Source organism: Panthera tigris, chromosome C1 (assembly GCF_018350195.1).
Source record: "Panthera tigris isolate Pti1 chromosome C1, P.tigris_Pti1_mat1.1, whole genome shotgun sequence".
Classification (NCBI taxonomy): domain Eukaryota; kingdom Metazoa; phylum Chordata; class Mammalia; order Carnivora; family Felidae; genus Panthera; species Panthera tigris.
Window position 1 is genome coordinate 133,981,753 of NC_056667.1, and position 24,987 is coordinate 134,006,739.

The window sequence follows — 24,987 nt, forward strand, 5'->3', positions numbered from 1 at the left end:
AGGTCAGAAACATTTAACGACATAAAGGAATTACTTAGGATTTTTAACAGGGTAATAATAGTATTTCAGTTATGTTTTTTTAAGAAAGGTCATCTTTTAGAGATACCCAGTGAAATATGTAGAGCTACAAATGAAATGTATGCAATTTGCTTCAAAATAATCTGCACTGTAAAGCAGCTAGGCAGAGGTTTGTTTGTTGTTTTGTTTTCCAAACTTGTATTTAAATTCTAGTTAGTTAACACATGGTGCAATATTGGCTTTAGGAGTAGAAGTCAGTGATTCATTACTTACATACAACACCCAGTGCTCATCATAATAAGTTAGACGGAGTTTAAATAGAATAAGATTGGGCATGTATGCATAACTGTTACAGGGTTAAAAAAAAGTTATCATCTATTTCCTTTATTTTGTATAGGTTTAAATTTTTCTGGGGGCTCCTGGGTGGCTCAGTTAGTTAAGCAGCCAATTCTTGATTTCAGCTCAGGTCATGATGTCATCGTTCATGAGATCGAGCCCCACATCAGACTCTTTGTGGACAGCACAAAGTCTGCTTGGGATTCTCTCTCTCTCTCTCTCTCTCTCTCTCTCTCTCTCTGCCTCTCCCCATTCGCACACACACACTCTCTCTCTCTCTCAAAATAAATAAAATAAACGTTATTTTTTTTTCTGTAATGTGGCCATTATTCCCCATCAAACATAGGAAACCCAGTGTGCCTATGGTAAGCAAGTTATCTTAAACAAAATAGAGACTATACTTAAGATGGATTGGACCATCCCAAGGTAAGGAGCAGGTGGTCATTCTTTAACCATATGTGTAATAATTTATTTGTTGGAAAAATAACTAGCAGCGACTGAAATCTTTTGACAACTGAATCAAGGTGATACCAAGATACTATTACTCATGAAAATTGTTGGGGGTGACTGAAGCAAAGGAAATCAAAAGGTACCTTTTATAAGAGACCAAACATAAGTGAATAGAATCATATCTAAAAAGTATCATTCTAGGGACTTTATCTTAGCTAAAATAATTCAATAAGTACTAATAATCACTGATGCTTTAAGAAGAACTAGCCCAGGCTTTTTGAAGACCAAGAAACAGGGGCAGAAGTTATCTCAAATAAAATGAAGTTTCCCATAAAAGCTGAGACAAGAACCAGAAAGCTGTCTAGAGGAGGTCTGGGGACCAGCTGTTCTCTGTAAACCTCCTTCACACAGGATACAAGCTATCTTTCTCATGGCATCTCCTCTCTCTGTGCACCTGTTTCCTTTTCCCTACTGTACTTCTGCTTACTGATAGTTTCTGCTCTCTTATAACTTCAGTTGGCATATGACCTATTATGGACTCTCTAGGTCCTGCCTCAGGAGCCTTAGCCTACAAATCCTGCCATTGACTGCCCCAGTTTATCTATATTTCTTCATTCAAATTCCCAAGAAAAGAATCCAACTGGCTTAAATGATTCTTTTCTCAGAAGGACATGTCACACTTTACCTGCCTACCTGTGATGTGGCTATTTCTGGGTAACAAGCCATCTCATCCTCAGTCAGCTACAGCCATGAGGACCAGGTCAGATACACCCATGGCTGCTTAAAAGTGTCTTCTTCAGCAGCACCATATCAGAGAAAGCGCTACGACTGGGTGTCTAGTTCAGGATGGGGATGCAGTGACAACAGGGCAGTGAGGTAGAACACTGTGCCCAAGGTACCAGAAACAGATGAGAAGAAATTCACGAGGGAAAGTTAAATTGGAAGAGAAGGCGTTCCATGGTATCTTGCCCTATGTGGAAAGTGCATCCTCTACAGAAGAGATGAATTCATGGTTAAGTACATACAACTAATAACCTGAGTGTATACTGATAGGTGATGGTTCTTACCAGAGAAAGGCAGCAAAGGCTACCAGCACAAGAGATGTCAGAGAGGGTGAGTAGCAGTGATGGGCTTGGGCCACTGAGTCATGGAGGACTACATTGGATCCAAATTCTACCACTTAGTTGCTATACAATGTTTGGCAAATAATTAACCCCCTTGGCCTGAGTTTCCTTGTCTATTAAGTGGTGATAATAATAGTTCAGATCATCGGGTTGTTTTAAGTTTTAAGTGAGATCAAACATTTTAAAGTGTTTTTATTGGGTTGCTGCAGACAAAATGCTCCAAACCTGGTGATTACTGTAATGCATTTATATATTTTTTAAAAGTTTTAAGAGAAGATCCAGATAAAACGGTTTATGACAAGACCTAGAACAGTGCTGTTATTTTAAAAGTAGTGGCAAGGAGAAATGACAGCTAGAAACAAAATAATAACTAGCTGGAGAGACCCAACAAGAGGTCAAGAAGCTTTCTGCCCTTCAAGTCAAGGCCATAAGTAATGCCAAAAAAAAAAAAAAAAAAAGAGTATTAAAGGGATCGAAGCAAGAAAGAGTTGAAAGAAGTAAGGGGAAAAAAACAACAGATATTAAACTTAGCATTGACTGATAACATTCCTAATTTATTCCAGTTAAGTGGTAAATAGATGATTATAAAAGGCAGGAAACACAGAACTATAGTACAATAAAACCTTGGTTTGCCAGCATAATTCGCTCTGGAAACATGCTTGTAATCCAAAGCATTTGTATATCAAAGCAAATTTCCCCATAAGAAATAATGGAAACTCAGATGATTCACTGCATCACCCAACAATATTCATACAAACATGATTACTATACTATAATACAGAATAATAAAGAAATACAAAATATAAAGAAATATAAACAAACTAACCTGCACTTATCTTTGAAAACCTTCATGGCTGGTGTGAGAGAGACAAGAGAGAAGGGTTATTGTATAGAACGACTTTCACTATCGCTAACGGAATCACTGCTAACCTATTGATTGCCTCAATGGAATCTTTTTCTTTCCATGCAACTTTAACAAGGAACCTATCCAATGACACTTGCTTTTGCCTCCTTTTGAGGATTTCATGGAAATGTGACATTGTGTTGTCACTAAACATCACTAAAAGATTCATCACTCACCCTGCTTAAGCCTTATTCAGGTGGTGCTTGTCTACAAAATTTTGCACTATTTCCCACATTTTAAACATCTCCCTAATCTCAGTTGAAGAGAGGGATGCCTCTGCCTTTTTCTCCTTCTCCTATGCAGACAAGATACAGGCGCAGACTTCTTATAAAATCTTGCAATCTTTCAGCCACTGGCATATCCCATTCATACTTCTTGATGATTTCCTTCTTTTAAATTTTTGGGCTTTTTTAATGTTTATTTATTTTTAAGAGAGACACAGAACATGAGCAGGGGAGGAGGAGACAGAAAGGTAGACAGAGAATCCAGGCCCAGCTGTGGACACCTTCCAACATTCTGAAACATCACTGATTTCTGCCAAACACCGTGGCCTGAGAACGAGCATCTGAGCATGAGACACACAATCCCACAGTGAAAGAGAGAGAGAACCACTGGCTCAGTTGTGATCACGTGACATTTGGCATCACGTACTACTCCTATTGCAAGACATCACTCGTTTATCAAGTTAAAGTTTATTAGAAATGTTTGCTCGTCTTGGGTAATGCTCGCAGAACAAGTTACTCGCAATCCAAGGTTTTACTGTATATTGAATTAAAATGCAAGGGCTTTCTTTGAGATGGAAAGATACTTAATAGAGAGGAAGGGACAAGAAGATGGTCAAATTGATGACATTTCCAAGAAGTAGACATGCTAAAAATAAAGTTTTTAGTGATGTGAAGGAGTATGGTAATTAACTGAAATACAAGGCATGAATTAGGAAGGTATCCTACCATTACATGGTTGAAAATGCTTGAAAGGGCTACAAAAGTCAAGCAATACTCCCTGAAAAAACAGTGAGATACTATTTCTACGAAGTAGACCATGTAAATCGGTACCACTGCCAAGTTAAAAGGTAAACCTCCGGGAATCATAAGTTATTATTGTTCCTCTACTGTTCTCTCATCATAATCTGTACACTTTCAAAAGAGTCCTGGGTTGTAATACCTTATAGGAAGTCCATGTCTCATGCAACCAGTTTTTCCTCACTGCATTTGTATTCCCTAAATTTTTCTGCCAATGAACTAATAACGGGTAACCTTTTGTGCATATTGCCACTGTGTCATAGAAAAGGCAAAATCTTAGTATTTCCATCTTATAGTTCCTGTTTATCACTTCAGATGCTACCTGATGTGCTTTAAATTCATTACACCTAGATCTTTTGCTACTTGGAAAAAATAAACCAAAAAAAGAAAAGTGAAAACCATGAAAATAGCTACTTTATTTACTGTACTGCACAGGTAATTATATAACAAGAGATAAGAATTTCTTTAAAGTAAAGCATAATGTTCATGCAAACCTTGAGCAGCTACTATAAGCAGGGAACTGCAATGGATATAACATGAAAGAAAGAAGAGAAAGAATATAGGGAGCATATAACCTTGTAAAACATGTAAATCCACTGCTAAATAGTAAAATCAGCTAGCCTTGTTCTTATGTATCTCTTATCTGTAAATAAATACAACTGAAGAAATATTGCACATAGCAAAAAGTACAGGTCTTTGAAATTTTATTGACTTTCCTTAGTATCATCATTATTTACTCGCTCATCCAACAAATATTCACTGAACACTAAGAATTAGACCTTGGGAACAGTTGTGAAAAAGACAAAGCCTCTGCCCTCAGGGAACTTAGAAATAATAATAAAATATTTCCTGGGCAAATTTATGATGATATTTGTTTCTAAAACTTCAAGGAAAGGGCAATATCATAAGACACCAAAGTAACCCTAAAATATACTTTCGATATTTGCTTTTGAATTTCGCTTGTTCAAAAACCCATGAGTTAATTATCTGTTACTTTACAAGTGTTTCTCTTTCCCCACTCATCCATTCACAGACTGGCCACTTCCACACCATTACTAACCCTGTCCAAGTATAACGGAATGGGTAATACTGCTTAGCAGTGACAAAAACTAAAATATTATTAATTCAGCTATATTAATTAATTAATTATTAATTCAGCTATTCAGAATTGTTTGTTACTTAGTGAGCTGGTCTGGTAAAATACTGGAAGTGAAGGGTCAAAGAAATGGATGGATCCAAAGAAATTAGAACGATCTGGAAGGAGGGAACTGAAAAGCAACGGATGAGCTGAACTGAAAAGAAATGGATGGATCCAAAGAAATTAGAATGATCTGGAAGGAGGGAACTGAAAAGCAACATTGTGAGTAGTTGGGAGTGTTTATCTTAGTTTAACTCCTTTACCAGGTAGAAGCAGTAATTTTTTTAAAATGCCTAAAACAAGGAAGTTGAATGAGTGGCTTAGATATCATTGTCTGCAACAGGCAAACATCTCCAATTCTCTTTCAGCACATTATACTTGTAAACCCAAATAGCAAGGGTAAAATGTTTCAAAATTTTTGAAAGAAATAAGAAGGAAAGCCTATTTCTGCAGGAAAGAAAATGCAAAACTAATATGCCTAAGGTCTCAAAAAAATTTTATCTGTTAATACAAAGCTTTCAACATGTTTAAGTTTTAAAGATATTTTCAAGCTAAATGACTTGTGCTAATTATGGTAGCCAGTGACACAGCTGACCTGAAATGGTCATTTCTACTGTGAACAAGAAAGGAAGATTTTATTATGTTTGCTAAAATTTGTATCAACTTCAAGAAAATATATCAGAACATTTATTTCCATTTATCTAATGTTTTGACAGTTATGATGTTCAACTGTTATTTTTTATTAAAATTAATGTAAAACTTCTGCATGTTCAGATATTTACATAATCCTTTTCTTGGGGTTTAAACAAAAGATGATGCCATGTAGGTGAAATAACTACATTGTGTTAGAAAGCCACCATCATTTTATCACCGGGATGAGAATTGCCCATTTCACAGAAAGCCACCAGGTATGGTCAAGTCTCCAGATCCATGAGACAACTGTATACCCTGTTTTCACTGGAAGAACACCTCAGTCATTACTAGACAAGGTGCAATTGAACCACCTTTCATTTTTATCTTTTTCATAAACGAGCATTCTTTCAACACACTTTCAAACCAAGTACCTAACAAAATACCTTATAAAATAAAAGCAGTTACATCAATGTTAGTTGAAGAAAATGAATAAACAGTGAATTATTAACTCACATTTCTACTTACAAAAATATAAATCTGACCACTATTTTAATTCATCATCACTACCCACTATAATATGTAATTGGTCATTGCTATTTAGCTACAATTCAAAATTGATACCAGAACCACAATAAACTAGAGACCAAAACTCCACAAAAAATATCTCCTCTACCATTTCTTCCCATTCTATCTCTATAAACAATCTGATGGAAGAACAAATGTAGCAGCATATTGAGGTTTTGGGCCAGATACTCTTTAAACATTACGTTTTTATTAAAGAATTAATTCTGTGTCATCTCTCTTACTCACATTTTAAAATAGATAAACTAAAGGCTAGAGATTAACTGAAAAAAAAAAACTCAAAGAAAAAATCAGGCACACAGAAGAACAGTACAAATTCTACCTAAAACTGTTCAAACTTCACAATAATATCTTACTCTTCAGTTTACGTAATATTCTTGGAACATTATCTCATATGATCCTCATAACAAATCTTGAAGATAAATAGGAAGAATATTATTTTTTGTGTGTTTACCACTTTGCAGGTGAATGTACAGAATAAGAGTGATTTGCCCTTGGGGTGCCTGGGTGGTTCAGTCGGTTGAACGTCCAACTTCGGCTCATCATGATCTCACAGCTCATGGGGGTTCATGCCCCGCGTCGGGCTCTGTGATGACAGCTCAGAGCCTGGAGCCTACTTCAGATTCTGTGTCTCCCTCTCTCTCTGCCCCTAACCCACTCGCATCCTGTCTCTCTCAAAAATAAATAAACATTTAAAAAAAAAAAAAAGAGTGATTTGCCCTTATAAACGTGAGTGGCTGATCTGGTTCTTGAACTTGATTCCCCTTACTTCTAGACCAGTTCTCTTTCCCTCTGTGTCAGAGCTACTGTGTAACACTATGTCTAATAGGTACAGATGAGAAAATCAAAACCCATCATATGTTCCTAGGAATGCCCAAACACTGAAGGAATTCACATCGTGTGGGCTAATATTTGTGTCAGGATTAGTCAATATCTATGTGCCTAATCTGTGGTTTGAAGTTGCAAACACCACATTAGTCAATAAGATAAAATAAGTAAGAGAACAATTGACACTCCATGTCAATGAAAACTAGAAGTCTTTCTTGGTTGGATGTGCTTATCAGCTGAAAAAATACTGTTTCACAAATTGAAAAGTAAAACAGAAATGTAGATGAATGTTGATGAATACAAACTCATTCTAAATTGAAAACATGGAAATACTGATTCAAATGGCACCATTTCACTATACTCTATTAGAAGACATCAGGTGACTCATGTAGATAAACTTGGAGAGAAGGGATTTCCCCTCATCTCTTACATTTTAAAATGTAAAAAAAAAAAAAAAAAAAAGAATACAATATATTACTTTAGAGATTTCCTAGGTTTTTCCTAACATCTACGACATGTCGAGTTTATAACGACTTATGTCCACCTAAAGCTTCAATCCTTAAGTAACAGAAGTATTAACTTCTCTGCTATAATACAAAACAGGTCATAATAGAATATAAATGTCCTGAATTCTCCACATTTTGATACAATCAATAACTTAAAGGTTTATCATCAAAAATGACATCCAGTAAAATTCTAAAACGTAATAGCTGAGATATATAGATAATGTAATTTCCTTGGTTTCTGGGGCCAGAGATGGCTGAAGGATGCAATAGCAAAAATGAAAACCCTATTCATCAAAACTTTCTTTTTCAGTAACTCTAAAAGGCTGGTTTTCACCACAGCCTTCTTTCAGATTCAGACATCTAATTAGGAACTGCATTTTTAATACTGGTTAATACATGTAAAACATATGCATGCTGAACATATTAAAAAAAACACAAAAGTTTTCTGGAAGCTTTTTTCCATGGAAAAAAAAATAAAGAAAACTCAACACTGCTCAAGTGGATCACTTCCATCTGCCAGCATTTTATCTGAAATAAAAGTGATTGAAAAAAGACAAAAATTAAGATCATGTTCCTGAAGCTCTAATGTCTTTCAGGTAGTTCTACTGTAAAATTGCCACTGTTTCTACTTCTTGTGTGTATGTCTATGTATGTGTTTCCTTTTACTTCCCCTAGTTCTAAATATCAAAATCAGACAAAGAAAATAATTACTTACATAAACACCACTTACATAATAAACATTACTCAAATTTCAGAGCAAACAGGACCCTTAGTTCTTAACCTCTGCTTCTCCTACTTTTCTTACATTTTTCAAAAAATAATGCAAATAAAATATGAGTATAATTAAATATCTTTGGACACCTGGAAAAAATAAGAATACTGTTGTTAAAATGATTATATAGCTCTATAATCACTCTTTATGAACTACTGAATTACAATCTCTTCATTTCTACCAATTGCAAGTGTCAAGGATTCCTAAACCTTTGTAGCAATGGCACGAAGCTATTGCTTGGTTTCTTGGCAACTATCGTTTTATAAAATGGTATGCATAGAAAAACATTCTTCTCAATAAAAGTGAGTTGATATTTTTCTGTTTTAAAAGTTAAAAATTTCCTTTGAGAAAACTGAAGACACTCAGCAATGCTACAAAATGAAAGCTAAGAATCACTACATCTGAATGAAAACCTCTACATTAAAAATGCTAAACACATACATAAATAAGATAGGCCTTTAATATAATCAGATTTCATGAAATGTTTTTCATTGTATTTAAGCTTATGATGGAGAAAAAAAGAGTGACAAAACCTAGTTCCCATTCTTAGACACTTTCATTTTCTGAAAATCTTGGAACCCACCAAAATAGTTTGTATTACAAATAAATATCTGTATCAAAACTGGATACACAGAGAAACTATGGGCTAAAAATCCCCTATACTTCAGATCTACTCCAATACTGAAAGACAGATTACTAAGTGTGGGGGATTTCCCTAGAAACGTAGTATATGACTGCTTTAGAAAAGCTAATTTAAGTGAACATTGTCTAAATAATACCAAAAGATAAATAAATAAAACAAAAACCTGAAAGAAGGAAAGAAACAAACAACTATGTCCAAGAGAAGAAATTTAATTCAAAGCATAGTGCCTTATTCACATTTTTATTATTTGTGTCTGGCATATAGTATATAATCTTCAAATGCATGCATCATCAGTTCAGACCACTGAGAAAGAGACTGGCTTTTCGGAACTGGATACTAAGTAGGGGAGCAACACAATTTACTCATTCATTTTCACTCTGAGATCTAACAAATTGAAAGAATGCTACAAAAGCACTTAATACCTGTTTTGGGGCTGGGGGGTGGTAAAGAGGGGAGATAAGTTTGAGAAGTTTATACTAAGTAATCCATCACTTATTGATTATTTGTGTGTGATATATACACACACATACATGTACATGTATATGTAACATAGCATTACATATACATAGCATTTTATTTAAATAAAGAAAAGAGGCAATGTTACATTAATTTTTTTAAGAAAAGGAAGTTTTGCCATATTTAAGTACATGGAGTAACTTAAAATGCGCCAAAATAAACCCACTGATCCAATTTAGTGGGCTAATATGAATGACTTACAATTCACAGAGCTTTTTTAAAAATAATTATAAGCACTAAAGTAGTTTAACTGTGATCTCTTAGACTAAATTAATTTGTGTCACAACTTCTTTTCTCACGGACAAGACAGAGATAAATTTCAGTTCAGATTCTAGACAAATTTTATAATTAGTGAAATGCAAACAAAACAATTTAATTTTTTAAATTTTTAATTGAAGTATAGTTGACAGATAATATTAAATTATTTTCAGGTATACAACATAGTGATTCAAAGATTATATACATTACGAGATGCTCACCGCAATAAGTGTATTACAATATTATTGACTATATTCCCTATCCTGTACTTTTCATTCCTGTGACTTACTTATTTCACAACTGGAAGTTTTGACTTCTTAATCCCCTTCACCCATTTCAGCACAAATTTCATTCATATTGCTAGTTCCTTTACTACTTTCCATTCCTATTATCATGGTTCTTCAGAAACTCACTATTTCTCCATTAGACTTTAGAATCCATTGACCATCTCTACCCTCACCCATGGTCTCTACACTACACACTGTAATAATTGTCCTTTGCACAGTTTACCTTACCTTACTCCCATGTATCACTGTAGTACTCACCATGTTTTTTTCGTTTACAAAACATTGTTTTCCCTCTTCGAATAACAGCAATGTAACTTCCCTTTTGCTCTCCGGTACTGAGTTCATATGGTTTGAATTGGGTTGACCCTACTTTGGCCAATCACAATATTAAGCGCCTTCTGCCAGAGTAACAAGTTTACAGACCACATCATCTTTTTTTTTTTTTTTTTAAGTCATTTCAGTCACTCTGAGACTTTTGTTAGAACTGCCAAGAGGGAGGTACTCTCTTTCAGATAGGGTAACTAAACTGGTAGGATGGAAACTTAGCTATGGAGAAAGCCTGCTACAGAATACAGTCAAACCAGAAGCAAGTAGAGTCAAGAAAACAAGAGACCTAATGGTCTCACTGAACCACTGGATCCAGCTGTGTCTAGAGTCAACCACTCTGTATAACCTTCAGTTATACGGTAGCCCAGTACATGTTCTTTTATGTTTAAGGGATTTTGAATTGGGTTTCTATCATGTGCAATTAACAGGGTTCCAGGAATAGAGTCTTCAAAAGATACTCATAATCTAAAGCAAAGGTCCCCAAACTATGAACCTTGAATTCACAAACGTACATGAATTGGATAAAATCTGCCTTATCATCCCAAACTGATGTCCCACAAGTCCTCCGAACTCAGAATATGTCCATATTAAACCACGAGATTTGCACTTTGCAAAATAAACCAAGACATTTGCACTTTGGAGACTGCACTTTCCAGTTTTCCCTGCATTAATATCTTTGTCCTGGATACTTCCTTCTCTTACAGCACTCTTCCATTCTATCTCCAGCTATCAAAATCTCTAACACTCTCTCACATCTACCTCAGAATTTGCTGAATGAGAATTTAAGTCCCCTCCCCTCTGTCCTCCTGTAGTGACTCTACAGTAACACCTTCAGTGTTTAGTGCATGTGTCCTGTGGCCCATGCACTGTAAAGACAGCACCACGAAAAGGCAAAAAATCCTAAAATGCTGAGGCTGGAACAGAAGTTCCAAACTAATAATAAGTCACCTCAGAGCAACTCCAAAGATAGAAGCACTACTGGAAAGAATTATTCCCCAAAAGTCTAAAAATAAAAGTTAAAAATTCAAGGAGATATACAAATAAGATGAGGAACTAATTCCTGTATTAAATGAAGCAGTGGTTCATAACAAAGCTAAATGACAACACGAAATTGTCTTTTGTCTCAAAATCTGTTGAATCTTGATCTTGATTTTAATTCCTTTTTCATGACATCACAGAATTCAACAAACAAAAACAAAACCTTCAGCTACCAGTGAAAAAAATAAGACTCTAAGATTAAAAAGTGACTTTTCCTATACCAAAAAATTTATTTATGGCAGAGCTGAGATTAGAATCCAGGACTGCTGGCTCCTCCAGTATATGACATTTCTTCCAAACACAAATGATTTTATATTCCTAGGAAGTTTTTATGTGTATGTACATTTAAATATGCATGTGTGTGTGTGTGTGTGTGTGTGTGTGTGTGTATCTTTTTTTTTTAAACATTTATTTATTTTTGGGTTTTTTGGGGTTTTTTTTTTAATATGAAATTTACTGTCAAATTGGTTTCCATACAACACCCAGTGCTCATCCCAAAAGGTGCCCTCCTCGATACCCATTACCCACCCTGCCCTCCCTCCCACCCCCCATCAACCCTCAGTTCGTTCTCCGTTTTTAAGAGTCTCTTATGCTTTGGCTCTGTCCCTCTCTAACCTCTTTTTTTTTTTCTTTGTGTGTGTGTGTGTGTGTGTGTGTGTGTGTGTGTGTGTGTATCTTTTTTTTTTTTAATGATCATTTGCAAGTTCCAAAGCGAGAGGCAACAAACACAAAGACCTAAACAGATCAGTTAAGTAACATGAAAGTGAGAAGCAGACTAGTATAAAACACTGGCAACTAGTTGTGCTTATGACCAATACAAAGAATGTCTGTCTATCTAAAAGCATTAAAAATTAAAAATGCTTAAATAATTGCAGTGGCCAAGCAAAATACATCTTTGGGCCAAATTCTAATCTCTCATTTATCCCATAATTTCCACACTATAAATTAAAAGGCCACACTGTTCATGGGTGGCCACAGTCAAAATTAAAAAAGCCTTAAAATACTTTCACAAAATATCACAGGTATATTCTAGATTCTATAAAGTTTCCTGAACGGAGAAACATCTTTTTTTTCCTAGAAACACTTTTATACAGGGGAAATTCCGAAAATTATATTTTCTGTTATCAAAATTTACATAATAGATGACTGATTTCACAGTATGATTAATATAACCCATAAAAATAAGTGAGTAAAAGTGTATGGAATTCTTTGGTTTAATCCCATGAAACTGAGTAACACAGGCCCTTAAATGTCTCTAAGCAGTTTCTGTGTAGAAGAGGTAATATCTCTAGCCACAGGAAAGTAGGAGTGCCCAAAGCAGAAAAAAAGTAAGCAGTTGAGAAAAGTCAACTGCAGCCGTATTTTGTTTGCATTTTCAAACCCACAGGTATGAAATCATTCATTCAGGCATATTTACTCAGTAGCAGCTATCTGCCAGGCAGCATGTTAGGTCCTGGGGATAAAGGTGGTAAAAAAGACAAACATGGCGCTTGTCATTCTGAAACTTGCAGCATAATAAAAAAAGAAACGAAATCGAACAAACAAAATGATTACAGATTATACACAATGTTATTACAGAGGAGAGAAAAAGAATACAGAAATAAGAGGGCTTGTTTTAGATAGGTGGTCAGCGTGGGCCTCTCTGAGGAGGTGAAAGTTTCGGTCAGAACTTTAAAGACAGGGGGGAAAAGTAAGCAAAGGGTATGGTGAGGGGGTGAGACTTAGCTGCCAGCTCAGAGCGCAGTAAGTAGTAACAGCACCTGAGGCAGGAAAGAGCTTGAGGTTTCAGAGCGAGGGAACAAGGCCCCTGCAGCTACTACAGCGGACTCCAATGAGATGGCAGGGGTGGGAGACAAGGCTGCAGAGGCCGGCAGGGCCCAGCAAGCCCAGTGTGTAATCTGGATTTTTACACACGTAGCTCGAAGTCCCTGATGGTTTTCAATCAGGGATTATTTCCTCAACGCTATGAGTACAAAAAGTGGATAAAGGCGTTAAGCATTCTTTCAGTCAACAGACTTTACTAAACGCTTACTATGTCCGGATTTGCCAAGTGTGGTTTTACATCACCAGTGCTAGTGTAGGCACTGTCTCTCTCTTTTTTTTTTTTTTGCCACTGTCTCTTAATAAATATTGATAAAAAAAAAAAAAAATTGGAAACAAGCTTAGAAAAAAGCCAAAAGATAACTAGTGGGGGCGGGGGGGGGGGGCGGTTCTGGCCAAACCATCCCTCTCCTAGTCTTCTCCATTATATATATTCAGTCACCTGGAACTTCTCCTAAAATGGGGGAGTGTTATTTTTTTATTATCAGCATGAGATCGTGAACAAATAGAAATATAGGAGAGACCATTTAAGAAGAAACTCACTAGAATATAGGATTATGTTCTTTAGAAAGATAGAAGGATGAAAGGGATATGAATGCTCTTTTGTGAGCACGACGCCTGACTCAGCTCCTGCCTTCCGCCTACAGGGTATCTCTGTGGGCTGGCTGGTCAGGAGACCAGCAGGTCCATCATGTGAGTGAACCACAGAGGAGCATAAACAAAGGGCAGTTGGACAAGAATTACTCATTTAACGGATAGGACAATGTGTCCAAAGGCAGCTAGGAAGCCAAACCTGACCTCAAGGGAATAGGCAAACATAAAAGCTTCCCTAAGAGGGGAGGCTTAGGAGAAGGCAAGGGTAACAGAGTACCTACACCATAGCTGTAGAGGCTCCAAACACTATAAGTCAGAGACTAATACCCGTGCACACCCTATAGAGCTCCAGAAGCAAAACATATTTTCATTGACTAAGACCTCGATAAAAGCAGAGAAACTGTCTCCAATATAAACAAATAAAAAATGTTGGGAATGGAAGTACAATAAAAATGTCTTTCATTTCCCGAAGGCTTTTCCATGCTATGAAGATAAACCATAATGAAGACACTCAACAGCTAACAGTAACTAGGTTAGAAGCACTCTAAGATCAGACTCACAGTTTTGAGTATTAGGTCAAAAATAAGTACATTGCTTCTAAAAGCAAAATTATGAAGATCCTTCCTCTGTAGCCACAGCTCTTTTATACAATAGTACCTACTGTATCCATTTGGGCGTGTTGGGGTTTTTCTGCCTTTTCGATTTCCTTCATTAAAAAGCATGATTTTCTCTCCTCCGTAAAAGTGTAATACACATCCAGTATATCTTCTAAAATATAGTTGTCAAATTTCAAAGGGTAAATATATGGGAGACTTACTCTAACAGTCTTTAAGATGTAGAGTCTCTTAGAAATGATGCCTTGTATCTGTATGTACCTTTACATGGGGTTATATAGACTCCTACTTGTGATTTTTTTAAATAAGCTACAAGGCATATTAAAAATATACACTCTACTTGACGCTGAACTGCCATGCTCGGCTCCTTGGAAGCAGTGGGTTCACAATGCGTGCTGCTAACTATGCAAACGCTTTTGATTTAGCAGACTGTGGTGAGAATAAACTACAAACTCCACAATAAGATTTTTTTTTTCTGATACTGGAATATTTTACTTCTTAAAAACACTGACAAAAGAATGTAAAGAAAAGTAGAAAAGATGAAGCATGATAACCAAACTTTAGGAAGCATGGTAACAGGGTTAATTTCCAGTTTTGCAGTGAAGATGTTGCTAGGGCAATTAAGAGTAGTCATTTGTGTGTGTGCACCTGTGTGTGTAGAGGAGAGAGAGAGAGAGAGAGAGAGAGAGAGAGAGAGAGAGAGAGAGAGAAGGGAGTGAGCAGAAAGAGAAAACACAGAGGCAGACAGAGACTCATGGGATGGGCAGTTATTTGGTGTGCAAGATTATTCTCTTTTTATAGTGTTGTGGTCAGCAACATTTTCAACATGAAGTTCAGATGGCTAAACTGAAAAATACTGTGAAGCAGAAGGTTTCACCAAGATCACATATTGTGGACGAAGTTCTAAGTACCATACGACTTCTGGAAAGCTGTGCACTGTCTGGATAGGACAGCAAGGTTGGTAGGAGAACAAACCAAAAAAGAATCCCATGATTGGGTAGTACATGATAGGGAAGCCGGTGAAGTGGGCAACAGAGATGGGGAAGCTTGAGGCTAATTCACATAAATGGAGCAGTCACATACTGGTGAGATTATGGGATGCTACATTGTACCCAATGACAGTATTATTTACATAGTGTGGGAACATCATCCAAATCCCAAATGCATACAGCCAGTAATGATACGAGGGACGTGAGCAAGACCGTACTAGAGTGCTGCCTGTAGCTAAGTTCATAAACCAAGTAGAGAATTTCACAGTAAACCGGTTTGAAGATAACTTGGGACTGCAGGTGAGTGTCCTAAAAAATTCGATTTTTGTATTCATGAGTCTACCCTGTGATTTTTATACAGCATCAAATGTTGTTTTTTATTTGGATTTCAAAAGAAGAAAATTCAAATGACTTAAAACTTCTGTGGCCAAAAACTAAAGAGCAGAAGTGCCTGGGTGGCTCAGCTGGTTAAGCCTCTGACTCTGGATTTCAACTCAGGTCATGATCTCACGATTTGCAAGTTCAAGCCCTGATTCTGGCTCTGTGCTGACAGTGTAGAGCCTGCTTGAGATTCTCTCTCTGTCCCTCTCTCTCTTTGCCCCTCCACCACCTCAAAATACATAAATACACTTAAAAACAACAACAACAACAACAACAACAACAGCAACAAAGATGATGACTAAAGAGCAAATGCCCTGAGGAAAAATGAGAACACCAGAGTCACAAACATAAAAAGGCTCCTGGTTTCCAACCTCCAGCCTCCAGCAAGAACCAAGAACTATAATTCTTCTAAAGACCAGGAGAAGCACGACATCTACTTCTGATAATAAACTTTAGTCATATATTTATAATCAAGAGGTACTTAGGTTTAATTTCCTTCATTAGTTTAGTTTGCTTGGGCAGGGAATTAAGATAGCACAATGGTTGAGAGCATGGGCTTACAGAGAACAGTGTATGGCCTCTGCAAATGGTCAGACTTGGGCTCCAACTGCATACCCACCACTAACCTGACTGTGTGACCAGTGCAAATAATCTGATTTTCTGAGCTTCAGTTTCCTCTTCTGTAAAACCAGGAAAACCATATCTAGTTTCTGGGATTGTAGAATATCTACCACATGGTAAGTGTTCAATATGTTAGCTATTATTACTATCATTTAATTCCATTAAATTGTGTTCTGATTACTACAGAGACATAAAATGATGCCACTATCTAAACCAAACCTCATCTATAAATTCACTCACCTACAAATCCTTATTAAGTCATTGTTTACTTTTATACTCCCAGTATGTCACACACTAATAAAAAGGTGTTTACCATACCATAAGACAGGAAGTCACCAAAATCTAGAGGAGAAAACAGGGAACAACCTCTTTGACCTCAGCCACAGTAACCTCTTACTCAACATGTCCCCAGAGCAAGGGAACAAAAGCAAAAATGAACTATTGGGACCTCATTAAAATAAAAAGCTTCTGCACAGCAAAGGAAAAAATCAGCAAAACTAAAAGGCATTTGGCAGAATAGGAGAAGATATTTACAAATGACATATCAGAAAAAGGGTTAGTATCCAAAATCTATAAAAAAAACTTATCAAATTCAATACCCAAAAAAAACAAATAATCCAGTGAAGACATGGGTAGAAGACATGAAGAGACACTTCTCCAAAGAAGACATCCAGATGACTAACAGACACATAAAAAGATGCTCAACATCGCTCAGCATCAGGGAAAGAGAAATCAAAACCACAATGAGATACCACCTCATACCTGTCAGAATGGCTAACATTAACAAGTCAGGCAATGACAGAAGTTGGTGAGGATGTAGAGGAACAGGAACCCTTCTGCACTGATGATGGGAATGCAAACTGATGCAGCCACTCTGGAAAACAGTATGGAGCCTCCCCAACAAATTAAAAATAGAACTACCCTACGACTCAGCAATTGCACTACTAGGTATTTATTCAAAGGATATAAAAATGCTGATTCGAAGGGGCACATGCACTCCAATGTTTATAGCAGCACTATTATCAACAATAGCCAAAGTATGGAAAGAGCCCAAATGTACATTGACTGAAGAATGGATAAAGAAGATGTGGGGAGCGCCTGGGTGGCTCAGTCAGTTAAGTGTCCGACTCTTGATCTCAGATCAGGTCATGACCTCATGGTTCATGAGTTCGAGCCCCATGTCAGGCTCTGTGCTGACAGTGCAGAGCCTGCTTGGGATTCTGTCTCTCCCTCTCTTTGCCCCTTCCCCACTTGCAATGTCAATCTCTCTCTCTCTCTCTCAACATAAATAAATAAATGTAAAAGTTATCAACAACACATTAAAAAAAAGAGGATGTGGTACATACACACACACACACACACACACACACACACACACACACAATGGAATATTACTCGGATATCAAAAACAATAAAATCTTGCCATCTGTAACAATATGGATGGAACTAGAGTGTATTATGCTAAGAGAAATAAGTCAGTCAGAAAAAGGTATTTGTCTATTTCACTCATCTGTGGAATTTAAGAAACAAAACAGATGAACATGGGGGAAGAGAAGCAAAAATAAGATAATAACAGAGAGGGAGACAAACCATAATAGATTTGTAAATACAGAGAATAAACAGGCTAAGTGGGCGATGGCCATTAAAGAGGGCACTTGTTGGGATGAGCACTGGGTATTGTATGTAAGTGAAGAATCACTAAATTCTATTCCTGAAATCATTATTACACTATATGTTAACTACTTGGATTTAAATTAAAAAATAATCTTTAAAAAGGGTGTTTACATGACTAAAATTATATCAAATTACTCAGAAAGGTATATTTTAATAAAAGAATGTTTCATGATTAAAGTAGTAATATATTATTCAGAAAGTTATACTTTTAAGAAAAGGTAACAAGTCAAAATAAGCCATAACTGTCAAGCAAGGAATAATTTAAATTACTAATTTACAAAAGAATTGTTTGAGAAACCACCACCTTCTGTGCTGATTCACCTATACCCACTAGTGTAGCCATGCCTTTATTCACAAGGGCTAACTACAAACAACAAGCATACACAGTTCATATCAGCTAAAAATGTTCATTTTCCCATAGAAAGTTACATTCAATGTTTTGCAGAGAATAGTTCATTTGTGGGGAAAAAAATGACACAGTCCTTGAAAGAGAATTTGCTTAGTAAAAGGCCACAGTCATGGTACCATTAAAGATTATGGCAAATCGTAACAAAGTTATCAATAGCCACATATCACTGAAAGCTTTAATTTTACTCGATGCATTCCTTCACCCAAGTGAACTTTCATTCAATTTAATTCCTACCCAACTATTTGCTTTCCTCACCCCTCCTTGGACATTAAAAAGGGGGCGGGGGGAGGGGGAAGGGGTCAGGGTAGGGAAGGAAAAGGTATCATAATGATAATCAACATCTATTAACAGTTAGGATTTTATGCCTATCAGGAAACAGAAAACCTAAAAACCTAGACACTCCATCTCAAGCAACACAGGTGTAGAAAGAGGCAGGGTGGTACCAGTGCAGTAAACCAACCCAGTACGGGGACCCAGCCTCCGTCACGTAGACTCTGAGCTAATGCAGCAGCATCTCTGATGATTAGAATTCCATTCAGACTTTCTGTTTCATTTTAGGAGTTTTTGTAAGTTATGTTTTTCTAAGAAATTCACTATTTCACGTAAGGTTTCAACTCTATTAACATAAGACTCTTAAGAGCATTTCCCCTTTTTATTGATCTGTGCCATATCAGTAGTTGTATTTTTGTCATTCCAAAAATTGTGCCTTTAAAAAAACAAAACAAGACAAAACAAAAACATGCCTGTGTTTATTTTATTATCTCAAATCAACTCTTAGTGTTTTCATCTCCACTATAAAATCTGCTTCCAACTTCACTATTTTTCCCCCTTCTTATTCTTTTCTTCCCAATACCACTCCTAGATTCAAGTAAGAGGGTCCCTGCTCTGCACCACAAGCTTTCGAGGCCTGCATAGCACGATTAAAAATTAACAAAAATAAAGTTATTAAAGATGATGTGGCTGTGACTGTCAATTTAGATACAACCTGCCCTGTGATATACAATATGTTCATTATGATCCAGTCCCATTTTGTACTGTCCATTACAATTTCTTCTGTGACCCGGGAGTTATGTGGAATCACGCCTGCACATTTTCTGACGTACAGGGTGTTTAAGGAATCCTTGTGAGTGCTTTCTCTTCTGCACACGCTTCAGAATGATTTCATCCGAGGGGTGAAGGTCATGTGTGGAGGGCTGCTCCCAGCCTGCTGCGTGCACTGGCAAAGCACGGCTCCCTCAGGCAAAGAGATGCCAGCAGTGGGAAGCTGGCTGGAGCACACCGAAAGGGAAAGGTCGGAGGGGCACGGGTGGGCAATGACATCCTCTGCCACCTTGATATTCACACTACTGTGTTTACTCATTTCCCGTATACTCTTCCACCGTATTGTTCTGATCACCTCCTTTCTTTATACCAAAGACAACACCTAATAACATTGTTTGGAACATTACTTTTCGTCACCGAAAAGATCTTGGAGAGGTTCCCATAAGAGACACAGAAAGCTTCCTAATTCAGGTCAGAGCTGCATGATATTTCATTTCAGAATGTAACATAACTAAGTTAACCAGTTATGTCAACTCCTTTATGAAAACGAGGCAACCACAGCTTCAAGGCCAGCTACCACTCTAATTTCCAGATCCTTCTTCAGATCCTCTCTTACTTTGCTCAGCTATGGACTTAAAAGGAAATTTGTTACACTTCATGAATCATTTCCAGATGTTTTAGACATGGTGGGTTTTCAGGTGTCTAGGTGGCTCTATTGTTCAAAATGGAAGTCTAATCCGTGCTCTGTCCAGCCTTCCATCAGCCATTTTTGGGAGCCCAGGCACTTTGTCCTCATCCTGTCACCTCACAGTTGTAGACAGCACAACCACTGTCACACGCAGGAAAGGAAAATGGCTTTCTCCTTCCATAACTAAAAGCAAAACAAAACCAACTTTTTTGGAAGAACCCCCAGAAGTCATCCACTTAAATCTAATTTGCCAAAACCTAGTGACTGTCTAGCACTAACCACAAGGAAAGCGGGGGAAACTGGGCAGAGAATGGGATCATAATGACGAACTCAGGTCAATCCTGCTTCACTCCCAGGGGGTACTTAGCCACTCCAAAGAAAAGTGTGATTAACAAGGAAGAAGGGCTGTTAAGTGGCCAATGATGAGAATCTGCCACAATACCTCAGATGGAATGAAAAATATAACTGTAAGCAGCTGAGAGTGAAAAAATGATTTTCAGTAACAGTGATTGTTTCAGTTCAGTAAAGATACTGCACGAAGAAGAAAATACATACAGTATCTTCGATGCCTAGTCTAGGTATATCTAAGAAAGTCGAAATACCACTCTTGGGACAAATGACTCATACATTTCAGAACACAAAATTTAAGGCCCATCCTCAAAAACACTTTTCTGCATTCCACAGTTTCCAGAAGGCAAAACTCTAATATAACCAATGAAACAATAATTACCAACCACTTTTAAGAAAAATAACTTTTGGGGCTTTTGTAACCTCTGATAAAATTAAACAGCTCCAAATGTGAATCATGATGTATTCTTTCAGCTGTCAGGATAAAGCAGAATCAAACTGAGTAACTGGGATGAAACATTTATTCCTTTAGTAATAAAATAATTTCTGGATAATAAGCTCACAACATTAATGACTACATGCACAGAAGCTGAGAAAAGTAACACATGTACCTACATTCAGGGTGTTTCTCATTAGACACAGTCCCTACCTGTTTAGAGTAATTTTGCATAGTAGGTAATAACAGTGCTTTATGAATTTTGAGGATTTCATTTGCCAAATAAATAGAGTAACTAAAAAACAAAAACTTTTCATATTTTTATTTTATTTTAGAGAGAGAGCATATGCTCAAGCAGGGGAGGAGTAAAGAGGGAGAGAGAAAGAGGGGGGGGGAGAGGGAGCAGGTGAGAGAGAGACAGAGAGAGAGAGAGAGAGAGAGAGAGACAGAGACAGAGAGACAGAGAGAGAATCCCAAGCAGGCTCCACACCAAGTGCAGTGCTGAATATGGGCTCGATCTTACGATCTCAGCCACAACCTGAGCCAAAATCAAGAGTCCAACATCTAACTGACTGATTCACCTGGCTCTCCAAAAGTTACTTTGTTCTTTGTGTTTTTAAGAGAGAGAGAGAAAGAGAGAGAGAGAATCCTAAGCAGGCTCCGATGCTCAGCACAGAGCCCAACTCGGGGGTGATCCCACGACCCTGGAATCGTGACCTGAGTGGAAATCAAGAGTTAACCATTCACCTGACTGAGCCGCCCAGGTACCCTTCATATCTTTAAAAATCTCCACAGAGATCAGTTTATCTGGTGTAACAAAAGACTCTTCTTGTACTTCCATGTAGGATTGAGTGAGCATATTTTTTTTAACTTAGTGTAAGTTTTCAAGCTGTTGCTATTTTTCCAAAAGTATTCAAAAAGAGTAGATAAGTTATCATTGGTCAAATACAACTGTAAGTTCAACTGGTGAGGTATCTTTCAGTGAAGTCTGATTAGATTAATGCAGCTAACTGCACAGCCGCGGTGATGTCTTGCGGTGACTAACCTTGAAAGATCTTAGATAGCACTGTTGGGACCTGTAGGTTGTGGCCATCAGGGAGTAAAACTTCACATCACAATCTTTCAGAAACTGACCTCCCAAGCAAGACTGCTTCAAAGAGCAACGTGATGTTTTACCTCAGATCCTTCAGTCCTCACAGGGAGCGGAGAAGCCACAGGCACAGGAGTGTGTGTGTGTGTGCGGATGCTATCCGTACACATATATCTGTGATACAGTCATTTCATTCTGAAAAACTGCATAATCAAAATGAAATCTAACAGCAGACAGAGAAATGGTTCATTTCAATGTTCAAATCGTTGTAGAAATGTATTGTATCAAATGGTAACGTTAAATGAAAATGTGCCGTAAAGCTAACCGGATTACGTGACCTTAAGTAATATAATACAGTTGGTGCTGTGAAAACACAATTAAATGAGATGTGAAAGCAACTATAAACAGTCAGGTTTTAACACAGCAACCGTCTTACCATTGCCTTTAAAACTTTTATATTGATACACTCATTGAAATTTCTAATACTGTTAGTGAACGATATTCACTTAGTGATATCAGAATACAAAACACTGAAGTATATAAGGAAAAATACACTTTAGATTAGAAAAATACACAATATTTTTGTCCCTCAAACAGCATTTTACCTTTATAATCCCAAGCAAGGTGACTTGAGCGCTCACTGTTATTCTACCTGATAATCTGAATTCTCAGACATGAGGCATGATTTTCATCCGCCAAACGGGGTATTCTCTGAATCCCCCAAATTACTACTAAGAACAGCAACCTACATTTAAATCCCAAGGTCTTGTCTCCCTAGTGATTGCCCCACCTACAAGCAAGACAGACATGGCTGCTGAAGCAAAGGTGAGCACGACAGTCATGCCCTCTCTCTAACAACCTGTCTGCCCTAACTGCGTTATCAGCCTGGCACTCCCCACTCCTGCTTAAACCAATGCAGCCCTACACAGAAGGGCCCAGATTGGTAGGAACAACAGGTACATAAACCACAGTAGGATAATCTTCCACTGTTTAACAAGCAGGAGACACATGGCCATAAATATGGATACAATAGGGAGGTAGGGATGTTCAGTACTCTACTCTACTTGGTCCTCACCAGATGCAATCAGTATTTCTCATCCATCTTTCCAGTGTGTCCCATAAGAATCTCTGATAGGCACCCCTACTTCGCACTTCCTGACAAATCAGAATTCACAACTGAGTCCTGTGTCCCCATAATCTATTCATCCTTTAGGCAAAGGTTACCAACTCCACACTGTGTTCCTACTTCGCAACATCAAAACCAACTCCTCCATTTTTTCATGCTCACATTGCACTTGCCTGTCTATCTCTACCTCAACAGTCTTTAAAGCTTCAAGGGCACAGATCTTGGTCACCTCCGTCTTTACAACCTCAGCTCCTAGCACAGAGCAGACACAATAAACTAAACCAAAACAGCACACTCACTAAAAGAGACACTGGAGCTTATGGAACAACAACAACAACAACAACAACAAACGTGCCCAAGATCAACTCTTCCCTCAGGCCAAAAAATGTCATCCACACCCACACACGTGCATAGGATAAAATCACAAGACAAATGAGCAAAGGCTTGTAGGTTCAGAATGAGGCCATTTTCCTACTAGCCGATGTCCTCAGAGTGTAAAATGTACCCTGCTGCTCTACTGTGTCTAAAGGGACATGTCCTTAGTCAGACTGACCAATTCCATGGCTGGAGAAAAATCTCATAGACGCTGACAGAGAAGCAACATCCTTACAACAAGTACATTAAAAACAGGCTGACAGCGCAGCCTGAGCTGATTACCTGTACTGTTCACTGATGGGAATATTCTGGGAGAAGTATAAAGCCGATGTGCGCGCTCTCCAATGCCATTTCTTTGCAGGAAGGGAATAAAGGACACAGTCTTCTAACTCTTCTTGGAGCAGATCCGCCAGCTGTTTATGGGACCCTCCATAGAACGCTTCAATGATGAGAATACTCATCGGTCCTTTTAAGACTTCACAGATTCTAAATAATAAGCAAAAAAATATTTGTTCCAACATATATATGTGTGTGTTTATAAAGATATTTTTAAATAAAAAGAAGTTAAAATAGTGTACCCAAAAGGCAAATACAAATAATTTAAAGACACTTATTTTTTTTTTTAAATACGCATGTCCCACTTTTTAAAAAAGTGTATTAACGCTTAGGATTTATATTTTTGTAATCAATACCTTTACATCATTTTTGTTAATAAAAGGAAATAAGGGATGCTTATTTTTCTGTTTTCCTCATGCCCTAAGATTGCTTCCACAATGACTCCGTTTTTTCTCCAACCCCAGGAAGTTTAAAGCCCTCTCCTGCTATGATCACTCACTTCCTGGTTGGAATGGCTTCGACCCTGACTCAGTAACCACAGAAGTGGTTGGCCTAGAGCTCTACTACTCTCAGACAGTCACTGAACTCATCTCCTATGACTTCCACTCCAAGAGCCCTTCATTTGTGAGGACCTTTTCAACTCAGAAATTTTCTGACTCTGTCACTCTCATATTAATCACCTTTCAATTCACCAGCTATCACTGCCCCCAGTGAACCATATTTAACCAAAAAAAGCACATGGGGCACCTGGGAGGCTCAGTCGATTAAGCATCTGACTTGGACTCAGGTCATGATCTCGCAGTTCATGAGTTTGAGCCCCGTATCGGGCTCTGTGCTGACAGCTCCGAGCCTGGCGCCTGCTTCAGATTCTGTCTCCCTCGCTGTCTGCCCCTCCCCCGCCCGCACAAGTTTTCTCTCTCTCTTTCTCTCTCTCTCTCAAAAATAAAGAAAAGAGGAAGAAAGCACATTCATATTCACATCTCAATTCTCTAGTGTTAAAAATCTTAAGATACAATTTCTTGAGACATTGCACATATCTTGACCACTTCCCACTATCACCAA

General features: G+C 37.6%; 1 protein-coding gene across 1 annotated transcript in view; it reads right to left on the reverse strand.

Annotated features, from left to right (window-relative positions):
- GTDC1 (glycosyltransferase like domain containing 1) overlaps positions 1-24,987 on the reverse strand; it is a 297,275-nt gene that overhangs the window by 241,929 nt on the left and 30,359 nt on the right. The window contains exon 4 of the mRNA XM_042994400.1: positions 23,872-24,075. Coding sequence (XP_042850334.1) covers positions 23,872-24,050 — 179 coding nt within the window. The 5' untranslated portion in view covers positions 24,051-24,075. The remainder of the gene's footprint in view (positions 1-23,871; positions 24,076-24,987) is intronic.